A 22,433-nucleotide genomic window follows, 5' to 3' on the forward strand; every position below is an offset into this window, starting at 1 on the left:
ACAGTCTCATAAAATGCTGGTTTCAAGGCCAACAAGTTCTTCTGTTCTGTCAGCTTTGGTGCTATTTCATGTTCAAAACCAAAAGCCTTTGGTTTTGTTTCAAATTACCTATTGCTTTTAGTTCAGAACATTTTTGAGTTATAATGCAAAATCCTGATCTATACTAATATCCTGTTTTAAAATGGATAGATGTAATTTTTCTCCAAATTAAAATACAGTCTTGGTGGAGTGATGTCAGAAACAGGGGAAAAAAATACATTCTTTCATGGCATAAATTTCCTCTTGACCAGCATGGCCACCATTCCTAACTTAATTTATCCTAAAGTGCTTATGGAACAAACTGTCTTTATTTTCCATGAAGACAGAGAAGCTCCAGAAGGCCAACAGAGCTGTGTACTCCTGTGCTTAAGAAATGGGTGTGTAAGTTTACTATTTATGGAAAAGATTATTTAAACCAGCAGATCGTTACAGTTTCTTCCTCCATATGTGTCAAGAAAGCAAAAGATGAGGCTCAGTAGTGGTATAGTTTAAGTTTGTAAATGTCTTGAAAAACAGAATTCTGGGAAATAGTACTGAAAATTCCATCATGGTGTGGCTGAGAGCTCTGGGACTGCTCAGCTCACAGGAGAGGCTCAGGGGAGCCTCATGAACAGGTACAAATACCTGAAAGAGGGGTTCAGAAAGTGCCCTGGGCTCTTTCCAGTGGTGTCCAGGAGGCAGGGAGGACAAAGTGAAATACAGGGAGTTCTCTCTGATTATCACACGACTGTGAGGGTGACCAAGGCCTGGATCATGGAACCCTGAGAGGCTGTGGAGGGTCTATCCCCAAATATATTCAGAATCTCTCTGGACATGGGCCTGGGCAGCCTGGATGGCCCTGCTGGAGCAGGGGCTGGACAAGGTGACCTCAGAGGTCCCTACCAACCTCAGCCATTCTTTGAAAACTGAAAATACCAACTCAATCCTGTGTGACATCTTTTAATTGCTTTTTGCAGAGTATGATCTCAAAGAGCTTTTAAAGTCAATTCATTAGCTGAAATTTTTTTGGAATCTTTACCAATGTGGAATTGCAAATTATTTGAGGTAAACTTGAAGAATTTCTGGTAAAAGGGGTGTGTGGGTGGGTGTGTGTATATATATATATATAAAAAAAACAACCTTTTGTACTAATACAGGTTTATGGCTACATTTCAGGTTTAAAAAACACTGTGCTAAATTGAGACTGTCAACAGTATTTACCTGTTTATCTGTGGACATTTTGTAAACACTGTAATATTTTTACCACTAAACTCACCATATTTATGGAGAACCTTTTTAAAAAGCTTTATATTTGCACACATTCTCAGCTGCTGTTTATGTATTTGCGAAGCTTAAATTCAAGTTATTTTTTGTGCAAGGTAGAATTTGCTGTCATCTGCTGTAGTGAATTAGCTTGTGTTTCCTAAAAGGAAAACCAAAACTGGATGGTGGAGGAGGGAGATTCTTAAAGATGCTCTTGCTTGAGGACTGTTGTGGTTATTGTCCTGGCACTAGACAATCAAGGGTGTGTCAGAAAAGGTATGTCCCAAAAGGAATAGCCTTTAGATAAAAAGGCCAAGAGTTAATTAAGCCAGAGCACAAAATACTTTACTGAATCATCCCAAAAAGGATTCTTCTGCAGCTAAATATAAATTACTTGGTGCACAAATACACATAATGTGAAGATTGTGCAAGCGACTGCTTGATTTCTAGTTTTGGAGATTCCTTTTTCTGTTTTTTTAATGTATATTTTGGTGTTTAATTTCCAGCTGCATGTGAAATGAGATTTAAAAATATTTTTGTAGTTTTACTAGTGCCTTTGGTTGCTTTTGCTGCTGCAGTTTTAGTTGGGAAAATAACATCTGATAGGCAAAAACAAGTTAAGTGCTTTGAGATTTCAAAACGAAGAGGAATTATTTTAAAGCACTTGGTGACTTTTTGCTGAGCCAACATCAGTCTCCATGGAGACAAGCAGGAGCTGCACACTTAATCACAGTTGTAAGAAATACCACGGATTTCAGCTGTAACAGCTGTCTGAGCATGGCAGGGATGTGTTTGCAGCTCTTTGCTGTGTCTTTCAGGAGGCTCCAGCATCAAATTCCAGAGTGGTTTTAAATACATCCCTTGCTACGTCTGCCTGCCTGAACCATCTAAATTAGGCACTCACAATCTGACTTTACAGTGATACCTGGGCTCTTGAATCTGCCTCCCTGTTCAATGTATATTAATAATGCTGGACTTAATTTAATGTATTCCTTGAGTTGTGGATGTGGGTGATGGGTAGGTGAGGTAAGATCCAGCTATAGGAGCTGCTTGCTTTCATCTCTGCATTGCTCAGTCCCTCTCAGTCAGTCTCCAGGAAAGTCTGATATTCCCACTGGGCTTTGTGTGTCTTTTGTGAGGAGTTGTGCAATGGTGAGAGCAAAGTCCTTACTGAGCTCCTCTGGGATTTTTCATGTTTTTGATCCTGTCAGATGTTTTCTTTTCCCCACCTGTAGGAACTTGAACAATTTTAAACTTTTCTTATTGAAACTCCTGTGAGATTCTCAATATCATCATCATCCTTCACTTTTCCAGTTCCAATGTGTCCATTTCTGGTGCCAGCCCTTTGGACTAAGACAGTTTGTTGTGCAAAATGAATGCTTGTATTCTTAGTTAATACATCCATGACTTCTATTTTGTGCTTCTTAACCTGCTGTTCAACACAGAGCTGATACTGTTACTTAGAAGGTAAACTCAGGGACTCCAAAACTTCTTTTCTGATTAGTGTTACTTGACTGCCTCTTCAGTGGTTGGAGGTTGACTCTTGGTGCTATTGCCTGTTTGCTAAGTAACTTGAAATCCTTCTGGAGCTGTTTTGATTATCCTAAATGAATGTGTGCCACCAACATACTCTGTCATCTTCCTAAATAATCCTTCCAAATCAGGTTCAGCACCTGGGGAATCTGCTTGTGGATTCTATCCTTGTAAAAATTGATGGTCTCTTCCTTATCTTTTCTACAGCTGCTCAATGAAGGAAAATACACAGTAACTTAGTCCCAGAGTAGCAGAAGCAGGAAGATGTCTGTGAACAGTAGCTCTAAAAGAGAAGAGAGGTTGGTACTATAAAGTTCATCTCAAAAGCATAGCAGTGATTAATTTATCAGTTTTCTGATTGGGACTGAAAAGTCCTGGGCAGATAGAAATGAAGTTTTAGTATTATTTCAGAGTGAATATTTTCTGTTACATACTGTTGTTTTTTAAATATACACACACACTCTCAGCTGCAGAAAAACCCACTGCTATAGGGCTTATAGTCCATGCAATTCTGAATAAGGTCAAGGACTGAAATTAATATTCCACTCATAACAATTTAGCATAAAATGGTTTGACACACTGTATTCCTCTAAATTAACAGCTAAAAGCATATTTTTTATCTAGATTCCATAGGGACACCAGGACATTTTTTCTTCATCTTATCTTTCCTGGCTTGGGTTCATATGGAGTTGTAGATGATATTCTAAACCATCACAGAGTGTACAGCACAGGGGCTGCCCATTTGGCTCCTGGTGTTAAGTGGTTTGCAGGATAGTATTGGGTGCTTGCCATGTTTGGATTGCAGGCAAAATGAATTTAAACATTAAAACTCTAGATCCATATGGGGCCAGTAGGCATCTTGGAGACTTCAGAGCCACAAAAACACTTCTCACCTGTTGGCTCCTGATTTGAAAAAAGAAGAAAAAGCAGCACTTCATGGAATAGTTCTATCTCAAGTAATAGGAGAAGATACTGAATGTGAGAGGGAAGGATTATTCTTGTCTCTGACTATAGTTTTTAATGTGGATTAAAAGATTTTGGCAACAGAAGGAAGTTTGGGGTTTGTTTTTGTTTGGTTTTTTTTTTTCCCCTGACAAGAAATACCTGCAGTTCTCAATGGCTGGATCATAATTTAGCAGGAGTGTAGTCCCTTTTCCACCTCTTTTCCTCCCTTCTTACCAGTTCAGGAATTCTGACCTGTGGTGCAGATTCCAGGTGCCAGGAGATCAGGGGGAAGGCAATCAGATGCCTGCTTTGTGCTGATAAATCAGAGACAAGATCCAGTGGAGAACTGGCTGAAGTTTAACAAATCACTTCTTGGGAACCTGAGCCAATTACCTGGAATGGGTTTAATGATTAACACTCAAGGTGAGAAATCAGGGAGCATGAATTAGCTTTGGATGTTGGCTTAAAATGGTCTGAAAGAATTGCCAATTGAGCCTCATTTGTTACAGAAGTTGAAGGAAATGCAGGTTTCTTGCATGGAACACAGAATGTGTTGATTTGAGGTTGATAATATGCCAAGACTGAGTCACAGAAATTCACAATGGAATTAATTTTGGTACAGGTGAAAACTGACCTGAATTCTGAGTTGCTGCTGGATGTTTTTTTTTCTGCTTGAGTGCACCCAGTGATCCAAGGGTGATTGATACCACAACATGATTCACAAATATCTCCTATCTGATGAATGGTATCAAATATTATGGTGAAGTATCCCATTCCCAGCTGAGCAAAGTCACTTCTTTTCACCTGGCTCTTTCAAAAAATGAACATCCAAGGTTTTTTACCTGGATGAGAGATAGGCACACTCTGGATGTGGCACACTTCCCTGCTTTTGTTATATTCCCATCATCTCTGGTGTCTAACATTTTCACAAGGACATCAGTGGATATAGTTGTAAAAGTAAAGCACTTGGGCTTAACTAAAACACTTTACTTGGCTCCCAGATGCAGTTTGAAGACTTTTTGCTGCCAGATTTAAAGTTTCACCCCAGAGTTGTTGTTTTTCAAAACTTAGTGTTCCTTGCACCAGTAGATAAAGTTGTTGCTGTTCCTGCATGATCTTCTGTGCTGCCTCCTTGTTTCTCCAGGCTGATAGTTTTATTTTAAAATGAAAAATAAAATATATTTTCATTCCTCTCTTGGGTTGCAGCTGCTTATAATTTTGCATGTAAAGGAGTCCAAGGAGATCAGACTTTCAAGGAAGGGAAGCTTGTTGTCAGCACAGAAGGTATAAAAGCAGAGAAAAATGTTACATTCCAAGAGGTCTTTTCATTCTTAAATTGCTCTGCCTGTGATCACCAAGTAGGTATTTTGAATTCCTAAACCAGGAATCTAGATTGATCAAATTTAATAAAATTACATTGTGATTCTTTTAAATTGCTTTTGGTTCTTCCTTGTGTGAAAGAAAAGGTAGATTTCTACTTGTTGTGTATTGTATTTTCCAAGGGTAATAAATTCTGCATGTGTATTAAGCTAAATGTGAAGTTCACTGATTCCATCCCCCTGTACCTTCCTGTGAGAAGGGTTGGAGTAGTTTTAGGAAAAGCAGATCCTGGAAGTTGGGAGTAGCAGCCATTCCACAGGAGCTCCCTAAAAGAGACGTTCATCGTGAGGAGTGTGGGGCATCCTGGCAGACTTGGCAGTGGGTTAACCCAAAACACCTGGGCATTATTCCTAGGTTGGTGGTTCCCAAACCTTTTCTGAATTTGAGGCCTTTTTGTTAGTTTTGTGATCCAAAATATCAACACAAATACCAGGGATGAAATTTGCTACATGTGCATTCTCATACTTTGCTGTCATGTTTTTTATGGAATTTTCTGGCCAGGTGTTTCAGTTTGGGATAGAGCTTCATGGCACTTTAGTTTAAAACAAAAAATGTTTAGCCTAACAATGAAGTGAAATTTGTTTCATTCCCCCCAGTCCTTTGAGGGAGAAAGTTTTGTGTGGACTTTGTCCTTTGGGTGTGGTGTACCTTCAGTCAGTGCTAAGGAATTGCTTGCTTGGGAAGGGTTTCTGCCTTCAGTGGTTCCTGTGTTCTTCTTCACCTCAAGCCAACCAGCCTAAGAAACTTCAGGTGTATTTCAAGGGTAATAAGTCAAATTACATTATCCTGAAACAATTAACTCTCAAAGTTTCCTACTGGACTCTTTTCCTGAGCAGCTGTGTTCAGGTTCCATGAGAAACTCCTGCCCTTCCTCCATGCTGTGGCCAGGCCTGTGTGGCTGCCTTGTCACTGGTGCTTGAGGTAATTTGTCCAAAACCCTTTGCAGTCATTAAAAAGACATTGGAAGTGTTGGCAAATGTACAACTGCATTGTTCCCATAAGTGTGTTGGAGAGAGGATATTTCCTCAAGACTCCTTAATCAGGTGCTGGACAATCACAGCTTCAACTCCACCAGTGTTTGTGTGAAACTTTCTGATCCTTTACAACAGAAATTCCTTCTGCTCTCTCGTTGGTTTAGATCTTGACATCTCTGTTTTATTGCTCAAGCATGTAAATCCAGGAAGAAAGGAAAAGTAAGGAATCCTCTGAGCACAGCTATGCCTACATGTTCTGATGGTAAATTGTAACAATTAGTGCTCACAGAGTCCTATTTATTCAATATCCTGCCAGCCCTGTTTTATTATTTGGAGGCCTCTTGGTGGGATGCTTTAAAAGTACGTGGAGATCAATATTTGGGTTTGTGTTTTAAGACCCATATTTTGGATTTTCAACAGCTTTTTTGTAGAAAACTGTGCAGAACTGGTAATGCAGTAAGAAATGGAGTAAATATTGTAGAACTTTAATACTCTGTAAGTTGTGATATACCACCCCTGCAGTTGCATAGTGTTTCATTACTGATCCTCCACCACAGCTCAGAGTCTTGTCTCCTTTTGGGATATTCTGCTAAAGGATATTATTATTCAGTCCTCTGGGCATCAGGGTGAAATATTCTGGTGTTGGGACCAACACATTACAACACATTACCTTACACAAAGTAATGAAAATCCTGAGTTTGTGATTTACATGAGGTAACAGTCCTTACCCTCTTCCACAAACTGAGTGTGATCCAAACAGGCAAAACAGAAGAATGGAACACATCAGCAAGATGAAAACTGTTTGAAGTAATTTGGTCTATTGAATAATAGGAGAAGTAACAAACAATTGACATAATCATTGAAAAGGTGATTTTAAAAGAGAGGAAGAAGGAAAAAAAAAACCAGCTTGCAACAGACTAAAGGAGAGGGACAGTAGGTTGTGAGGGGGTGTAAAGGATGGAGGAGATGGGGTTAGAAAGGAACTTCACCAAAAGTCCTCACCACAAGCACTGCCCCACTAACAGGGCAGCACAGAGACTTCACCTGTGTTTGCCTGCTGAGATCCATGGCAGAATTCCTGCTGCATGGCATGTGGTTTGGCTTATTGAGCACTTCAGAGTAATTCCATGCTGTTTCTTGCAGGCTGCCTAATGTGGTAATGGTTTCCTGTGTTTAAAACAAGTTTCCATTGCAGTAAGGCTATTCTAATAATGCTATTATCTGGAAATAAAAGGAATTAAAAACAGAACAAATGAAAGCTCTACACTTTCAGGGAGCTGAAAGGAGGGAGGGAGAAGGGTGATGTATTACTTAGCTGTTTGCTGGTGCAGATTGTGTTGTAGTAAGATTTGTTAGTGCCCACAGATTTTTAACTTCCCTGTGATTGCAGATTTTTTTCATGTCTATGTACTGAAAATTAGCAGTTTACTATGATTACTTTGCACTTTTTCTGTGGTATATGTTGGAGTATAATGACATTTCTCAGTTGGGTATTTATTTTGTTTCTTGGCTTTCTTTTGTTTAAGGTTGTGCAAGAAAAATATTTTTAACATTGGTCAGTGTTCATTTGTTTATTCTGAAAGGGTGTGTGAAATGAAAAATTGAGACAGAAGTAACCTGTGGCATAAACTACCCTGGAAAACCTTTCCCCTGGAGAAACAGCTTTGAATTTGCAATGCTGTCTTCTGTTTGGGCCTTCATTTGTGTTTTAACTAGGTGCTTCCTAATTATTTTAATGGCCTTAAAGAGAAATGGCTGAAGTCTTAGTAAAAGACAGTTCAAACTCATCCATCAACTCTTACAGTGCTGGTTCTGTGTGCATTGTAGTCAGTCACTGTCCTGATGCCTGTTGGTAACTCAGGTGTTTGAAAGGTAAATTGTAGGTTACAAACAGCTTGAAGGCAGCTGATGCTTTGTTGCCCTGCAGAGTTTTCTTGCTGTGCCAGAAGCAACTGAATAACTCACACTGAAACAGGCAAAATGTCTGGGTTCTTCTCTTTTTTTTTTCCCCTTCCAGATTCTAAGGTACAGATTTTTCTTCTTCTGTGGACTGCTTGGAAGAAGGAGTGCCTGACTTGGAAGCCTGCTTTAAAATGCCTTCTGGTTTATGAACTCACATCTTTTTTCCTCCTCCCCAACTTCCCTTCTGTTTTGCAGCCATAGACCTTTTGTATGGGGGTATATACTGCTTTATGTGTCAAGATTACATATACGACAAAGACATGGAACAAATTGCCAAAGAAGAACAACGAAAAGCTTGGAAATTACAAGGTTTGGTTTTCCTGCCTGAATTTCTTGTTTCTGTTTTTAATCATACCTGTCCCTCCCATTTGTTCAGTGGCAAAAAAACACTAAGGGGAAGAAAGAGCTCTTTAGAGAGAGTAGTGCAGGCCATGGGAGAGAGATGTTCTTCCTTTGCAGGAGTCAGACTGTGGGTTTAACACGTGCGCCACACCTAATTGTAGCAAAAAGATTTTAGTTTTAATTGCAAAAAAATTACAGAAATATCTAACATTAATCCTGAAAAACTTGCATAATATCAAAAGTTAGATCTGTATTAGGTAGAGAATGTAACAGTCTGCTCCTTTAGGCTTATTTACGTGGTACAGGCAATAAATCTGTTCCCCTCACATGAAATGCCACCCTTGTGTGTGATTTTTTTTTTAACCTTTTTTTTAAATAGATCATGCCAGCTTACTTACACACCTGTGCTTTCAGGGTACACGCACAGTATCTATGTAGAAATATTTACACACAAATATATGTACACACATTTGTTTTATTCAGTTTGCTTTCCCTAATTTTTTCTTTTTTAGCCTTCACCCCAACAGTGGTTTCTCACTACCAGTGTACAATGACAGGTAAGAGGCGTGGGCTGGCGACGCACCTCACTAACAAGCGTCCCTTTGCTGATTATCCTGCCATTTTAGACATGAATCACAGTTAAGAATGCCAGTTTTATCGTGCAAATCGTTTTCCTCTTGTTTGGATATGTTCCAATGATTGAATAATTGCAGCAGACTTGATTTCATATGCTCTTTCCTTGATAGAATTCCTCCAAAACAAACCTTTTCTATTTTTTTTGATTTGGTTTTGGTGTTTTTGTTTGGAAAGGAAATATCGTTTATTCTAAACTGAGTAGTTTGTAAGCATCACTTTTAAAAGCTTGTCATCTTCCATTTCCAGTGGCCTCTGGGGGGTATGTTTTCTTAAAGTGGGAAAGTCTGTATTTGAAGACAGATGACTTCTGTCTAGTAATGTCTCTTCTGGAATCCATGGCATCCTGTTTCAATGTGACAGCCTTAGTCAGGGCTGATATGACTTCAAACCATTCTTAACCTCATTTCCAATTTTAAAAATAGCAGCTAGCATCGTATTAACGAGAGCTTTTCTGCTGGCTCAAAAGATAGCTGCCTTCACTTGGTTCCTACTACAGATCCCAGTCTGCTTCCTGCTTGTTCCCTGTCTGAGGGAAGGGAGTCACAGGAAGGGAGGATAGTGAGTCCTGGAACAAGGAAATACACCTGAAAATATTTTAGCACAAAGCACTGGTTTTCAAAGCAAGGCAAAATGGGAATATGTTTAAAAACCTTTTATTCAAGCTCTGCACCTATTCTACAAACTCCTTCAATCTGTGTTTGGGGCACCAAATGAATCAGCTGCAACAACATAACAGATCTTCATTATGCTATGGAAGAGGAAACCTCCCCCAGTACCTTACTTTTAAATATGCAGATTTAAAGAGTAATTTCTTAGTTATGTTGTCCTTATCAATTCATACATTTGTGCCTTGTGGACTGAGATGCAGCCACTTTGTCCTGCTATGGACATCAGCCTGCTGTAGTTTATATTCCAGGGAATTACAGCTACAAGATTGTGCTCCAAGATGACCAGAGGAACAGAGTTGTGTAGAGAAGGTCAAAGAATCACCCAGAGGAACTGCCAGGCAGGAAGCCTCTGTACTGATTAACTGCCTATTGAATGGCACATTAAATATATACACACAAATGCATATTTGTGTGAATTTGCACATTCCATCTTCTCTCCCTGGAGAACTAATCTGTAGTGACCAGTGGAGGCAGAAAATCAAGGAATAGACAACAACACTTTAAATTACTGGAGTCTACAATGTAGAATTTTTTTTTTCTTTAAAGTCATGGCATAGGTTCTTTTTTGTGTCTTTTTATTATGAAACCACGTGTTTCCTCAAAATTTTATCTAAGGAGTGAGAAATGTACATGAGAGACATAATGGAGAGCTATGTCTGCTTTTTTCCTTCTCTCTGTTGTTCCAATCTCTGTGCTCCCTCCCTCTTGTTATCTGAAGGATCCCTTCTTGCTCCAAACTGAATGTCAAGAGGAGCACAAACCCCAAACTCAGTGTCTTGGGTTTATATTGCTACCACATAGTTAATTTACCTCAGATCTTTTTGCCAACTTAAAGAACTTCAGAAGTGAATCCAGTCTGCAGAAACTGATTGGCTGAAAAACTGAAGGGTAAATGCTGTATTCAAATTTCTCTCCACAGTGCTTGAAGGGTGTTTATACTTTAATAGATGCTCACATAACAACATGATGCCTGGAGGAAAAAATAAAAAAACAAACTTTAAGAAAACCCCCAAATATCATGAGATTCATTTCATACTCCTGTAGTATTAACTCCCAGTGTGCTGAGTTCCCCAGTCCAGCTGTAGTTCAGGGTTATCTGATGTAACTCTGAATGTTGCAACTTGGTCAGTATTTTTTCCTTTGGTATTGAATGTTAATAACAGGGGAGGTGAGAATACACAGAGCCCTTTGTTCTAATTAATGTCTGAATTTTTGGGAGAGGAACAATTGGAATTTGCTGAAGTTTAGCAAAGTAAACAATGATTGAAAAAAATGTGACTTTTATAAGCCTGAGCCTTCATTGCCTTTTCCTTCACTCATCCCTATGCCCCTGATGAATTCTTTTAGAAATGCCAATTTGAGTATTTCATCCAATAAAATAATTTCTTAGATGGAGATTTCACATGCTGACTTGAATCTCTGGCTATTTTATAGCAGCATTTTAAAAATTACTAATTTTCACTTCTCTAACACTACTTTCCTTTAATTGTAAATGGTGTCCTGTGCATGGTTAGCAAATCTTTGTTTAAGGTAGTTTATATTGGAGTTTTTGGCATGCTTGTAAGTGTTATTAAACCTTTTTATTAAACCTCTTTCCTTCTTTGTCTTTTGGTTATTTTTTTGTTGTTGTTTTTAATTTTTAAACATCAAACCATTTCTAATAAATGTCTCTGCCAAATTTTCAAGAGTAATATAACCTCAGCATTCCTGCTAAGTTATATACTTGGAATGGAACACGTTTTAATTTCTATGTCTGACTTAACTTGTGCTCCTTCTAAAGAAAGGCTTCTGCAATAATGTTTACTGTCTGGTTTGCTCTGTTTGTGGCATTAATTGCACATATTTTTTTGTTTTCTTTCATTTCTTTTAAATTGAACAAATATTTGATTCACCCAGAATCCTTAAAAGTAACCCAGTCTGTCATGTTTAACCTTACTTAGAGTTGCTCTTGTGACATGCTTTAGTCCCATTCTCTACAGTATTTAAACTATATAATTATATATAGATATATATAAATATATATGAATAGTGCTGCTGATATACATGGAGCTATTGCATGCCTAAAGTGCACATGTATTTCCAGGTATGAATTTCATTGTGTTTTACTTAAACCAGGATTTAAACATACCCAAGGTGGTATTTTTAAATTATGATCAGGGTTCATCACACTGACTGGCTGTGTTTGGCCATGTTTTAACTGTAGTGAACCCAAACACAGGAATTTACAGCTGCACAATGCAATTGCTGCTACTAACATGGTGTTACCAATGAATTTATATAAATTCCTGAGGGAGCATTACAAACATGACCAGGGTGCTGGAGACATCCAGTGCCAAACCTGTTGGAAGCCAGTGTTCCATCCTGTGTGAAGTGTCCATCTGTGCATCTCCAAAGGGTCTCTGCAGATGTGCAGTGTGTCCAAAGCATTGCAGCTGTGTTATCTCATCAGTCTCAGTCATTCCCTGCCTTTTCTGTTTTCCTGGGTGTGTAGCTTGATGTTGAACCTTGGATAAAGGAAAGGGATTCTGGTATTGTTCCTTAAGTTCCTTGCATAATCTGTTGTTGAATCAAATAAAGTGAGAGATGGGTGTGTTTGTGTAAATAGGAATTCTCTAGTCCTTGAGAATCTGAAAATGAGACCTTCTATTCCTAGAACCTGGAGGGTCAGTAGTAACGATGAATTGAACATTTTTGGGAGGGTAGTTTCTGACAAGCATATCTATTTCTGAAAACAAAGATCAAAGCGCTATTAAAATTTAATGTATTTTATGCAGAATGTGTAAGCCTCCAGCTATATTTTTCTACTATCCTTTTCATATGTATGATTTATAATTTATTTTCTGTAGCAAAGTGTTGCTTCTGCTCCATGCATTCTGTGAAAAATAACTCTTAATTGACTTTAATTCTCAGTTTTAGAATAGACTGCTTGCCGTCTTAAAATTCTTTATTTTTAATGCCGAGATGCCTTTGTGACTCACAATAATTGACCTTGCACAGCAATTTCTGTGCTACATGGAAAGCTGCAGCAGTATTGAGCCGGTCAGCACGTGAGTCTTCACTGTTATGTTTTTCTTGTATCAGGTTTACACTGAACACAGCTCTCTGCTGATTTCAAATCTGGTCTCCATACTACTGACCTGACTCATTTCTACTGCACTTTCCTTTGAGCAAAAGAAATCTACTGGAAATTCAATATTGGTCTTCAAAAAGAATAATGACAGATTTTAGCTCATGAAAAAGGGTGGTTTAATATTTGGAGAGTTTTGACTGGTTGGTGGAGGGAGGGTGGTGTTTTTAACTACTACTAATTTCATTTTTAGATAACATTAGATATGTCAGCAAAGTGAATGTCAAAAATTAAAACTTGTCTAATCCTCTGTCAATAGTATAAGGAGAGGCCATTCTGTGTAATGGCATATACATGTAGTAACTGTTTAGTATATTGAATTACTAAATTCTGTGTTCTCTAAAGATTATCTGTCCATTAAGTTGGATCAGTTTAGATTTATTTAATAACTTGTCAAGTTCATCAATGCTGGTTCTGTCATTTAACCTCCTCTGAGCACAAAGAAATGTATTTTTGAGTAATAGCAAGTTTATTCTTGTGCTGGAATTTCTTTTTTTAACTGAAAGGAGGATTATAATCCAATAATGGAAAGTTTATTGGCGTAGCTGTTCTTTATAAGTAAAAAAGCACCTTTTCTTATATTAGTTCTTCTTTGTTCAAAAATTTGGTGATACCTTTTCAAACCATATTTTTTGAGAAGGGGTAAAAAGCAATCAGTGTCCTTAACTTGTGCATAAATTGAATCTAACCTAATGGACAGCACGTTGAAAGTTTGACTTGAACAGAATTTTTAATCCTTTTACTAAAGAACTTCCTGAAACTTTGTTTTCATCTGCTTAGGCATTGGAGAGAAGTATTCAACATGGGAGCCGACCAAGAGAGAGTTAGAATTGCTACGACACAACCCCAAGCGAAGAAAAATAACCACAAACTGCACCATAGGTGAGTTCCAGAAATCCTTTCTGGAGCCAAATTGTCACTGATGTGTATGTTCAAAATTCTGTGTTGTTTTTCCATTGGTGGTTGCAGTGGATTTCTGTAAGCTTTAGGATAACAAAATCAGTTTATTTTACACTACCTTTTTCTTGCTGTGGAAGGATATCTGCTCTGTCACTGCGAGTACTGCTGATGATTGAGCTGTGTAACAGCTACAAAACACAATCCTTTTTTTTACAATATGCTTGTAATGAGAAATCACTGATACTATCTCAACTCAGCCTTCAGCAGAGATCCCGTGCAGGGATGTGAAGGGAAATCCTGTAGTTGATGCATCCTTAACCAAAGCAGTCTATTGGTAAATCTGGTTTAGCAGAAGGACCACATTCTTACTTCATGTTTTACACTCTAAATGGGATCTCTTCAATTTCATATGAGCTCTAAAAAGTGAATTTATTTCTCCAGTGGTGTCAAATAGCAGGCTTGAAATGCATCTCAAAGGTTTAATGCTTAAGAGTTCAGTGGTCTGGAGCAAAGAATTCTCTGAAGTGGGTGCATCTGCTTCTGGCTGGACAGTATTTGGGTAAAGGTGATAAAAATTAACAGTTCTTCCAGTGTTTTCCCTGCTGTTTTTAGGTTGGGTAGCAGGGGGTTAAAATTAGCTCCCTGACAAGCTCTGATTAAGATTATTGGGCATTTTCCTATGCTGTTAAATGCACAGTAACATTTTAATGGTGAAGTTTGGAAATAATGGTTAATGGTACAAGATTGTTAATTGTACAAGGTTGGAGGTGTAGCCATAGACATTGCAAGTAAGAAACTGATTTTTTTTTTCCACAATTTTAAAGCTCTGTACTGTTTCATGGAACATGTCACGTTTTCAGCACGTTTGCATTTGTCAAAATACACTGAGCATATTTTCTAAAGCTTTCTAATGCAGTAAGTCATTTAATCCAAAGTATGTGTATATTTATTTGGAAAAAATGGACTGAGAAGCACAGAGTAAGTTGAAAATGTATATAAAATGGTAATTCTAAAGAACCTATGTTTTTGTAGTCATGGGACAGGGAAGACAGTTGGAAAAACATCTGGACTTCGGAAACTTTAAGCAGCCTAGGAAAAATTAACTAAGCAAAGATTGCTTGCATCATGTTCACATTGAGATTTGTGTTCTGTGAAACTCCAGTATATTTTGTAAAGAACATTACAAATTCGTAAAGATAATAGAGCTGGGGAGGGGAGAAGAAGTTTGATAGAATTTTGAAGGTTACAGTGACCTTTGTGAAGAACTGAAGCACATTTCAGTGTTTCTCTTCCCAATCAGAAGGAATGCTCTGCTTGCTCTTGGAGGATTTTAAATCTTTCAGGCTGTTTAAAAAGGCCGTGTCTGGTTGCGTGAAATCTCATCTGCGGCTGCCTGGGCGGGGGAGCTCCAGGAGCACGGGGACAAGGGAATGACTGATCTCTTCACTTCTGCAGGCCTGCTTTTAAGAGTTCTTCTGAGCCCTGGAGCTGCCTGTGTGCTGAGATTTAGAAAGTAAAGAGAAAAATCAAAGCACCCAGGAGCCATAATGCAGTTTTGGCCTGCAGTTAAAAGCAGAAAGACTTGCTTTCTTTCACAAAAATGCATTGGGGGTTCAACTCAAGGAAGAAAAGATCTGCCATTGTCCTTGAGCCTTTTCTCTCCACCTAACCTGCTGCTAAATATAAATCTGCTTCAGTGTCTTTTTGACTTTCCTCCCCTCACTTTGACTTGTCTGTTTGCAGTTTCAGATCAGTGAAGAGCCTATATGCAAACTGAAATGCTGCAGTAGCTGAACACTCTTGTTTCTCTCTTTTTCTAATACTCAATTCTTTTGACATCAGGTTTTTATCAATCCCATAGCAGATATTAGTGAATCCAGTTTGTCTTCTGAGGTAGGTAAATGGCTCAGAGAATAGGCATGGTGTCCAGTTTTATTGGTTCTGGAAATGAAAATGATGCTGATAACCATCTCTGATAGGCCCTGCACATCTGTTGAGCACTTCTGTTTACACAAGAGTCTGTTAAAACATTACCAGCTGCCTTTTATGCATAAAATGCTCTTTTCAAAGCTGTTTTAAGAGGAGGGCCAGGGGGAGGTTTGTGGCTTTCTACCCTCCAGATAGATCCACAGATACCCGCAGAGATCCACAGATTTCACTTGGGAGTGGGACATTTTGCTGCTCTGCCATGAGCTGGAATGATGGTTGTGCCAACACTTGTTTCAGCATTTGTGTAAGACAAGTCTATCAGAGTTATAACTAAAATAGTTGGGACAACAGACTGAAACCTGGGCAGGTGTGGCCTTGAAAGGATCTACATAACTTGTATTTGAAGGATTTGCATGTGATTTTGAGCCCTGACAATAAAATACATTAAACTTGATGTTATTCCTGTCTAAAACACACTTAGGTGGTACAATATATTTGTTGCACTTGCCTGTCACATCTGTATTACGTGCATGACACTCATTTAGGTGGATGTTTACTCCATGGCTGAACATTCTGGGTACATGAAGGGAATTTTTTTATCCCAGATTTGTAGCAATCTCATGGTGCTTCTCAAAACAGCTGGATGTGTCTGCTGCTTTTTGAGCTTTTTGAACTTTTGTACAGCTGCAGGATCTTTTGTCTTTGATCAGCACCATGAATTAAAACTGAAGAATACTCAGACGTGAGATGAATATCTTATAATGGAGACTTGAACCGGTAGTTCACCAGAGGAAATAATGTGCAAAATTCACAGCTTTTGATTTTTCTACTTGAGTGACAATTTGAAACCCATTGAAGAAGAAACTTCTTGTTCACATCCTCAGAAAAATGAGGAAAAAACCAGAAATCCATAGTTTTTCCATAGTTCTCTTTAAAATGCTGTGTGTTTCCATCTCATAGATACTTTTTCCATCTAGTAAGAAGATAGTGCAGGTAACTTGACTTGAATCTCTATTTTGCCACTGAGCAAATTGCTCTTGAAATGAGAGCTCACACTGGGCACTTCTGCAGGCTGTGGAAACTGTGCTGATTCCTGTCTTTTGGGATGTACAGGGTTGTTCCCAATGTTGCACATAAGCACCGTCAAAGTGACTTGGAACACACTGTTAACCAAGTGGAAAGGTTGAGTTGTCTTACAGGCAAAAAGCCATGATGAGAAATCCTTGCAGTGTGGATTTTATGTGGGACATTGCATGTTCTGGTGTCCTGACTTGACATTTTGATGGAGCTTCTGTATTTCAGGAGACTGAGGAGTAGTGTCACGTCCACTCAGACCATAAATGTGCTCTGTGGAAGCAGTGTCAGCTTAAGACATTCTCAGACCTTGTTCTACCTCAGACACTTGCATGCTGATTTTCTTCATTGTGTTGCCACAGCTTTTTCCACAGATCAGACTGAAGGGATGGCATATTGTGGGGAATGTAGAAATTTCCCAAGTTATTTTATGTTGCTCTCAGCAGCAGGACTGATTAGTGTCCTGGACTATTCAATATTCATAGAAATGCTCATCTTGATTTTGGGTTGAAACTGATGTTTCAAGCATCCCATAAACACAAAAACTTTTACATGGAAAAATTAGGTAAGACTTAACAGCTATGAAATTAGATTCCAACATTGTAAAAGAAAAAAATCTAATTTTTTCAGTCTCCTCTTGTCTGTAAAGTGGCCTCCCTCTGCAAGGGAGGGAAGGGACAGAGCTCCACGTTCACAAGCAAATTATTTGTTAGGGGATTGAACTAGAAGTGATACAATATCTTTTGGGAACTATTTTCCAAGCTCATCTTGCTCTGTTGTCATTAATACCCCCAGCAGATCCATTCTCCTGAGTATATGAAATATTAGCTTGGGATCAGCTGCTCTCTGATTAGCATATGAAGTGACTTTGTGGCTAAAGATGGGTGTATTAACAATAGGAAGAATTAGACTCCCAGTGCACATGGGTAATTAGCAGGAGCCACCCGGGATTCCCATTTGCAGTGTTGCAAAAAGGCAGAGGGGAGACAAACCTTTCCAGGAGACTGAGCAAATCCTCTTCACCAGGAGTGATGGGATGGAGAGGTGGCAAAACCAAAACAGCCTGGGATTAGCAGGTGGGCTTTGCAGCTGCAGTGCTGAGCAGCCTGATGGGCCAAAGAGCAGCATCAGTGGAATAAATACTGCAGAACTCCCATGTGAAGGTGGCGAGGGAAGAGGAACGGTGACCTGGAAAATATTTCTGGTTCTCTAGACAAGCTACCAGAAGCATTTTTGCTTCTTTAACTTGGAAGTGTTGAAGGTTGCATTAATACTTGGATGGTTTTTGTGAATGTACCAGCACTCAGGTGGGCTTTTTCTCTTTGGATGGTACTTAAGGTAGCTCAAGTGGAAAAATGGAATGAAAAATATGGTTTGGTACAGCACCACATTTTTAGCTATGGCTTTAAATTTAAATTACTGATTTGTAAGCAGTAATACTTTGATATTTGGAGTTATGACTGCACAAAGTGCATCCTGAATAGAAATCTCTGATTCTTAAATTCTTTTTAGATTTTCCTCTTTAGAGGAAAGAAAATCACCTTTAAGACTACTCAGGTGAATGTTTCCTCTTTGGCTTTATTTGTATTAACTTCATTATTAAAATGGTTTTCTTGATGAAAAATTGTTTCTTAAAATTTTGGATTGGTAAAAAAAAAAAAAAGAGATACTTTCATATCAACAGGGAGAGCCTTCTGTTCCTGTTTTACTTTGTCACGAGCTTAGCACGTCTGACCATTGGACCCAGTTGTGTAATACATTTCTTAGGTCTAAAATTGATAAAGCTGATCCAAAATATAAATTTAAAAAGCCCCCTCCTCCTAAAGCTCCCAGGGAATTCTAAGAAAAATTAGAGTGATGTGAATATTTTAAGAATTCTAAAACACAAGTAGTGATTTACTCTCTGAGGTTTGTAGAGCTGTACTTTCAGAAAGTCTTGTTAAACTTCCTAAATTTAGCTCTTTATCAATATAAAATAGAAGCTTTCCTCTGCAAAAGGCTTTGTGAGGAAAAATTCTGGATTGGATGCTGCAGTTGCCTTTTTGTGTATTGGCTGTCTGGGAACTTGTCACCTGGTTTTCCAAAGCTGGTGCCAGAAAGCAATTTGCATCACTGCAGTAATGTCACTGTGTGTGGTTTATCTGCACAGCAGTTGATTATCTGTGATTTAATTGTTCCTGGATAAGATTAGGAACATCCCAGTTATCAGTGAAGTCCCTGCAGCATTTTCCTGCTTTGAGTGAGCAAACTTTTGTTGTAGAAACTTCTGTTAGACCAAAATCAATCAGCATCTGAAGAGCTGACTGGTGAGCAGCACTTCCTCAGAATGCCTTGTTGCCACCAGGCCAGCTCCAATGAGGAATGAGGGGCGTTCTGATCTTGTTACCTCAGTACTTGTTTGAATTTTAGACCCTCTTTCAGGAAGATCAGGAGCTGCTGTCACTCAGTGTATGAGCTGTCCTGTTGATGTTTTCATTTCACATCAGCTAAAACCCCAGCAGACTGTACAAACTGTGTGTGAAATCAGCAGATTACAGTTGGGGTTGAATTTTTCTGTTATCCTGTCTTGGAAAATTGCCATTCCTATTACTTGCATAGAAAATACTTTAATTTTGTAACTCTAGGTGGCTCTTGGGGATTGGAGGGAAAGGAAGATACCCTGTGTGTGTTTGCACAATGGGAAATTCCTTAGAAGACAAGGTTGTTGATCCAGGGCTTGGATCATGTTCCAAACTTCTAACTGAAACCTGATTTTCCTGCTCTGGACTTTTTAGAAGTAGATCCATGGTTGTTACTGATCCAGACACATTATTTTTAGTTTACAGACAGTGTTTCAATTTGATTTTCCTAAACTGTTCTGCACTTCCTCAGGTGAAACTTCATCACTGAAATCCAGTTGAAAAAAAGCACCCAAAAGAGCCCTCTTTTTTTTTTTTTCCCTCATAGATGCTGATTTCCAGTGTAAAATGTTTGCTGGCTCAATTATTTGTCTTAAGTCTTTCTCTACTGGTAGTTAATTTTTTTTCCTGTGCTGTGTTTCCTTCACCAAGTAATTTTGTAAACTGCATTATGCAGTCAAAACAGCAGCCTTTCAATAAAAAATGCAGTCAGTGTCGGTGACTTTGTCATCTGTTTGAATGGGTTTTTGTGGAAATCTGAATTTTCTTACCAAGGAAAACCCAACAGCAGCACTCAGCCAGAATCTCATTATGGCCTTCTGAACCAGATACCTTATTTAGATGAGGTATTTGTTGTTACAGATGTGAAAGTTGAGAATTAGCCCATGGAGCTGCAGTGGTTATAGACAAGTGCCTGTTGTCTTGCCATGGGCAGAGATGTGTCCTTAGCATGAGAAGGTTCATTTCATAGAATCACAAAATGGGTTGGGTTGGAAGGGACCTTAAAGCTCATCCAGTTCCAGCCCCTGCCATGGCAGGGACACCTTCCACTATCCCAGGTTTCTCCAAACCCTGTCCAACCTGGCCTTGGACACTTCCAGGGGTGGGACATCCATAGATCTCTCTAGCCAACAATTTGAAATAAACCTCAATTTGCCACTGTATTTTCACCTGATTAACTCAGTGTCAGCACAGCAAGCATGGTGTTTTCAACAAGGCCAGTCATCCCCATCTCAGTTTTGTTCTTTTGTGGATTGCTTTTGGATTATATTTACTCTGACCTTCCATTCTGCTCTTTCCTGTTGGCTTTCTGTGGCCAGAAGGTAGATACAGTATATACTGAAAGCAGGAATATGCATAAACAGCATGTGGCATGGTTTGTGTGTTGTGGATTGTTGGACGAGCTCTGTGCCAGTTCATCAACAATAATTTGTGCATATTAATATATTTGGATGCATTTCATTTCATTGGCGCTTAGCCTGCTCCTTAAGTTATTAATTTGTGAAATCTGTTTGGAGGAAGGGTAAAAACTTGTAGGCAGCATATGGTGTGATATTGGGGGGAAAGGACGGCTGCGGGTGTGAATTTTATTTTGTCAGTTTGGTGGGAGTACCTCTTGTTCTTTATGGGTGCCATCTGCACAAGGCTCTCTCTGCAAGGCTTGTGCTCTGTGCAGAGCACAGAAGAGCTCGCTGAGCTTTTAACTTTGGCTGCTTTGGGGGAGGGCAAAGAGAATATTTTATTCTGTGCCACCTTTTGAAGTGTTTTGTTTTATATAAAGGCTCTTCTTTTGCCAGAGGAAAACACCTTGAAGGGTCTACAGCTTATCTGGCTGTGAAAGGCCAGTGTCATAAAGCTCTGGATCCATCATTCAGGCATTTTCACAAACGTATTTCCTGTTCTTTGCCTGCTGCTGTTACTTTTTTGATGCTGGATGTCGTCTGTCTGTTCTTCCTGACCTTCCAGCAATTATGAGAATAATCATTATTTTCATGCTCTGGTTCTTAGGACTTCAGTGTCTTGAACTTTATAAGGTCTGTGAGACAGGGCACCTCCTGGCTGCTTTGAGAGCTTCTCCATAGCTTTATTCAACTTTAAATTTGTTCGGCTTTGTATATCTGAATATACAACAGGCACCACTCTGGCTTCAGTAGTAAATGAAGGCATTTTGTTCAGTGCATATACTTAAATGTGACATTTGTGTTGTTCTTTCTGCTTTTCAGGAATAAGTGCCTTTTTGTTTCTGAAGCTCTTGTTGTGACATGCTTCCACAACTCCAGTGGAAGGCGTCCCTGCCCATGGCAGGGGGTTGGAATTTGGAGATCTCTAAGCTCTCTTCCAACCCAAACCATTCCAAGATTCTATGATTCTGTCTTTCTCCTCCAGCCATTGATCTTCATCTTTTACAGGGATCATGTAATGCTTTGATATTTAGTAATTGATTATGTGGTTATTTCCAGTGACATATATGAAAGATCTCAATGCTCAGAGATCCTGACAGATGAGATCAGGTTGAAGCACAACAAGCAAAATTTGTTCAGTGGGTCTTGATGTGCCAGGACAGGAATTCAGAGAATTTTGGTTCAAGTTCTACTGCAGAACTTAATGTTTTTTTCAGCTTTTTTCATTTCAGCTGAGAGAATCAAACAGAGAAACAGTTGCTGTGGATGATTACATGCTGTATAGGTTTCTGGGTTTGAGAACATGCTGCATTGGTTTCTTCCTGACACCTGAGAGAGAAAAACAATTTCACAATGCAGATGGTCAATAAAAATGCTGAAATACAAAATTACAGATATAAAAACTGGCATTTTCCATGACCTTGAAGGGGAAAAAAAAGGCTTTTATATTCAGGGTCCTCATCTTGTGAGATGACTTAGCAAAAGGTTCCAAACTACTCTCACACAATGCAGAGATCATTTCCTTTAACTCCCCTTTTCCTTTCCCCCACGTTTATTTTAAACTTAAGCTTGCTGTGGGAGACAGTAAATTCACATAGAGAAAACCAGTGATAACCCAGTATCTTGGACAAGTTGTCTCTTCCTTCATTTTTGGAGCTTTTGTAAAGCTATTGCTGTTTGCAGCACTACATTTATCCTAATTCAGAAGCTCTAGCACTAGGGGAGCTTATCTGTAGGTTTTACTGTATGTGTATCTTCCATATTGATGTTGCTGCAACTCTGACTTAGTTTGTTTACAAAGATGAGACCTCGGAGCACTTCAGAATACAAGAGGCATCAGAGAATATTACAGAATCTTATAATTGAAGAGATTTAAGGACAAT

General features: G+C 38.9%; 1 protein-coding gene across 5 annotated transcripts in view; it reads left to right on the forward strand.

Moving 5' to 3' along the window:
* Positions 1-22,433, forward strand: part of USP22 (ubiquitin specific peptidase 22) — an 89,341-nt gene that overhangs the window by 32,542 nt on the left and 34,366 nt on the right. For 2 of the 5 annotated variants that reach the window (XM_053991907.1, XM_053991911.1), the window contains exons 3-5: positions 8,271-8,384; positions 8,930-8,974; positions 13,629-13,730. In XM_053991907.1, coding sequence (XP_053847882.1) covers positions 8,271-8,384; positions 8,930-8,974; positions 13,629-13,730 — 261 coding nt within the window. Of the gene's footprint in view, positions 1-3,021; positions 3,114-8,270; positions 8,385-8,929; positions 8,975-13,628; positions 13,731-22,433 lie in introns of all 5 variants that reach the window. The other 3 variants (XM_053991913.1, XM_053991908.1, XM_053991912.1) reach the window with 3 other exon arrangements.

Source organism: Vidua macroura, chromosome 16 (assembly GCF_024509145.1).
Source record: "Vidua macroura isolate BioBank_ID:100142 chromosome 16, ASM2450914v1, whole genome shotgun sequence".
NCBI classification, from domain to species: domain Eukaryota; kingdom Metazoa; phylum Chordata; class Aves; order Passeriformes; family Viduidae; genus Vidua; species Vidua macroura.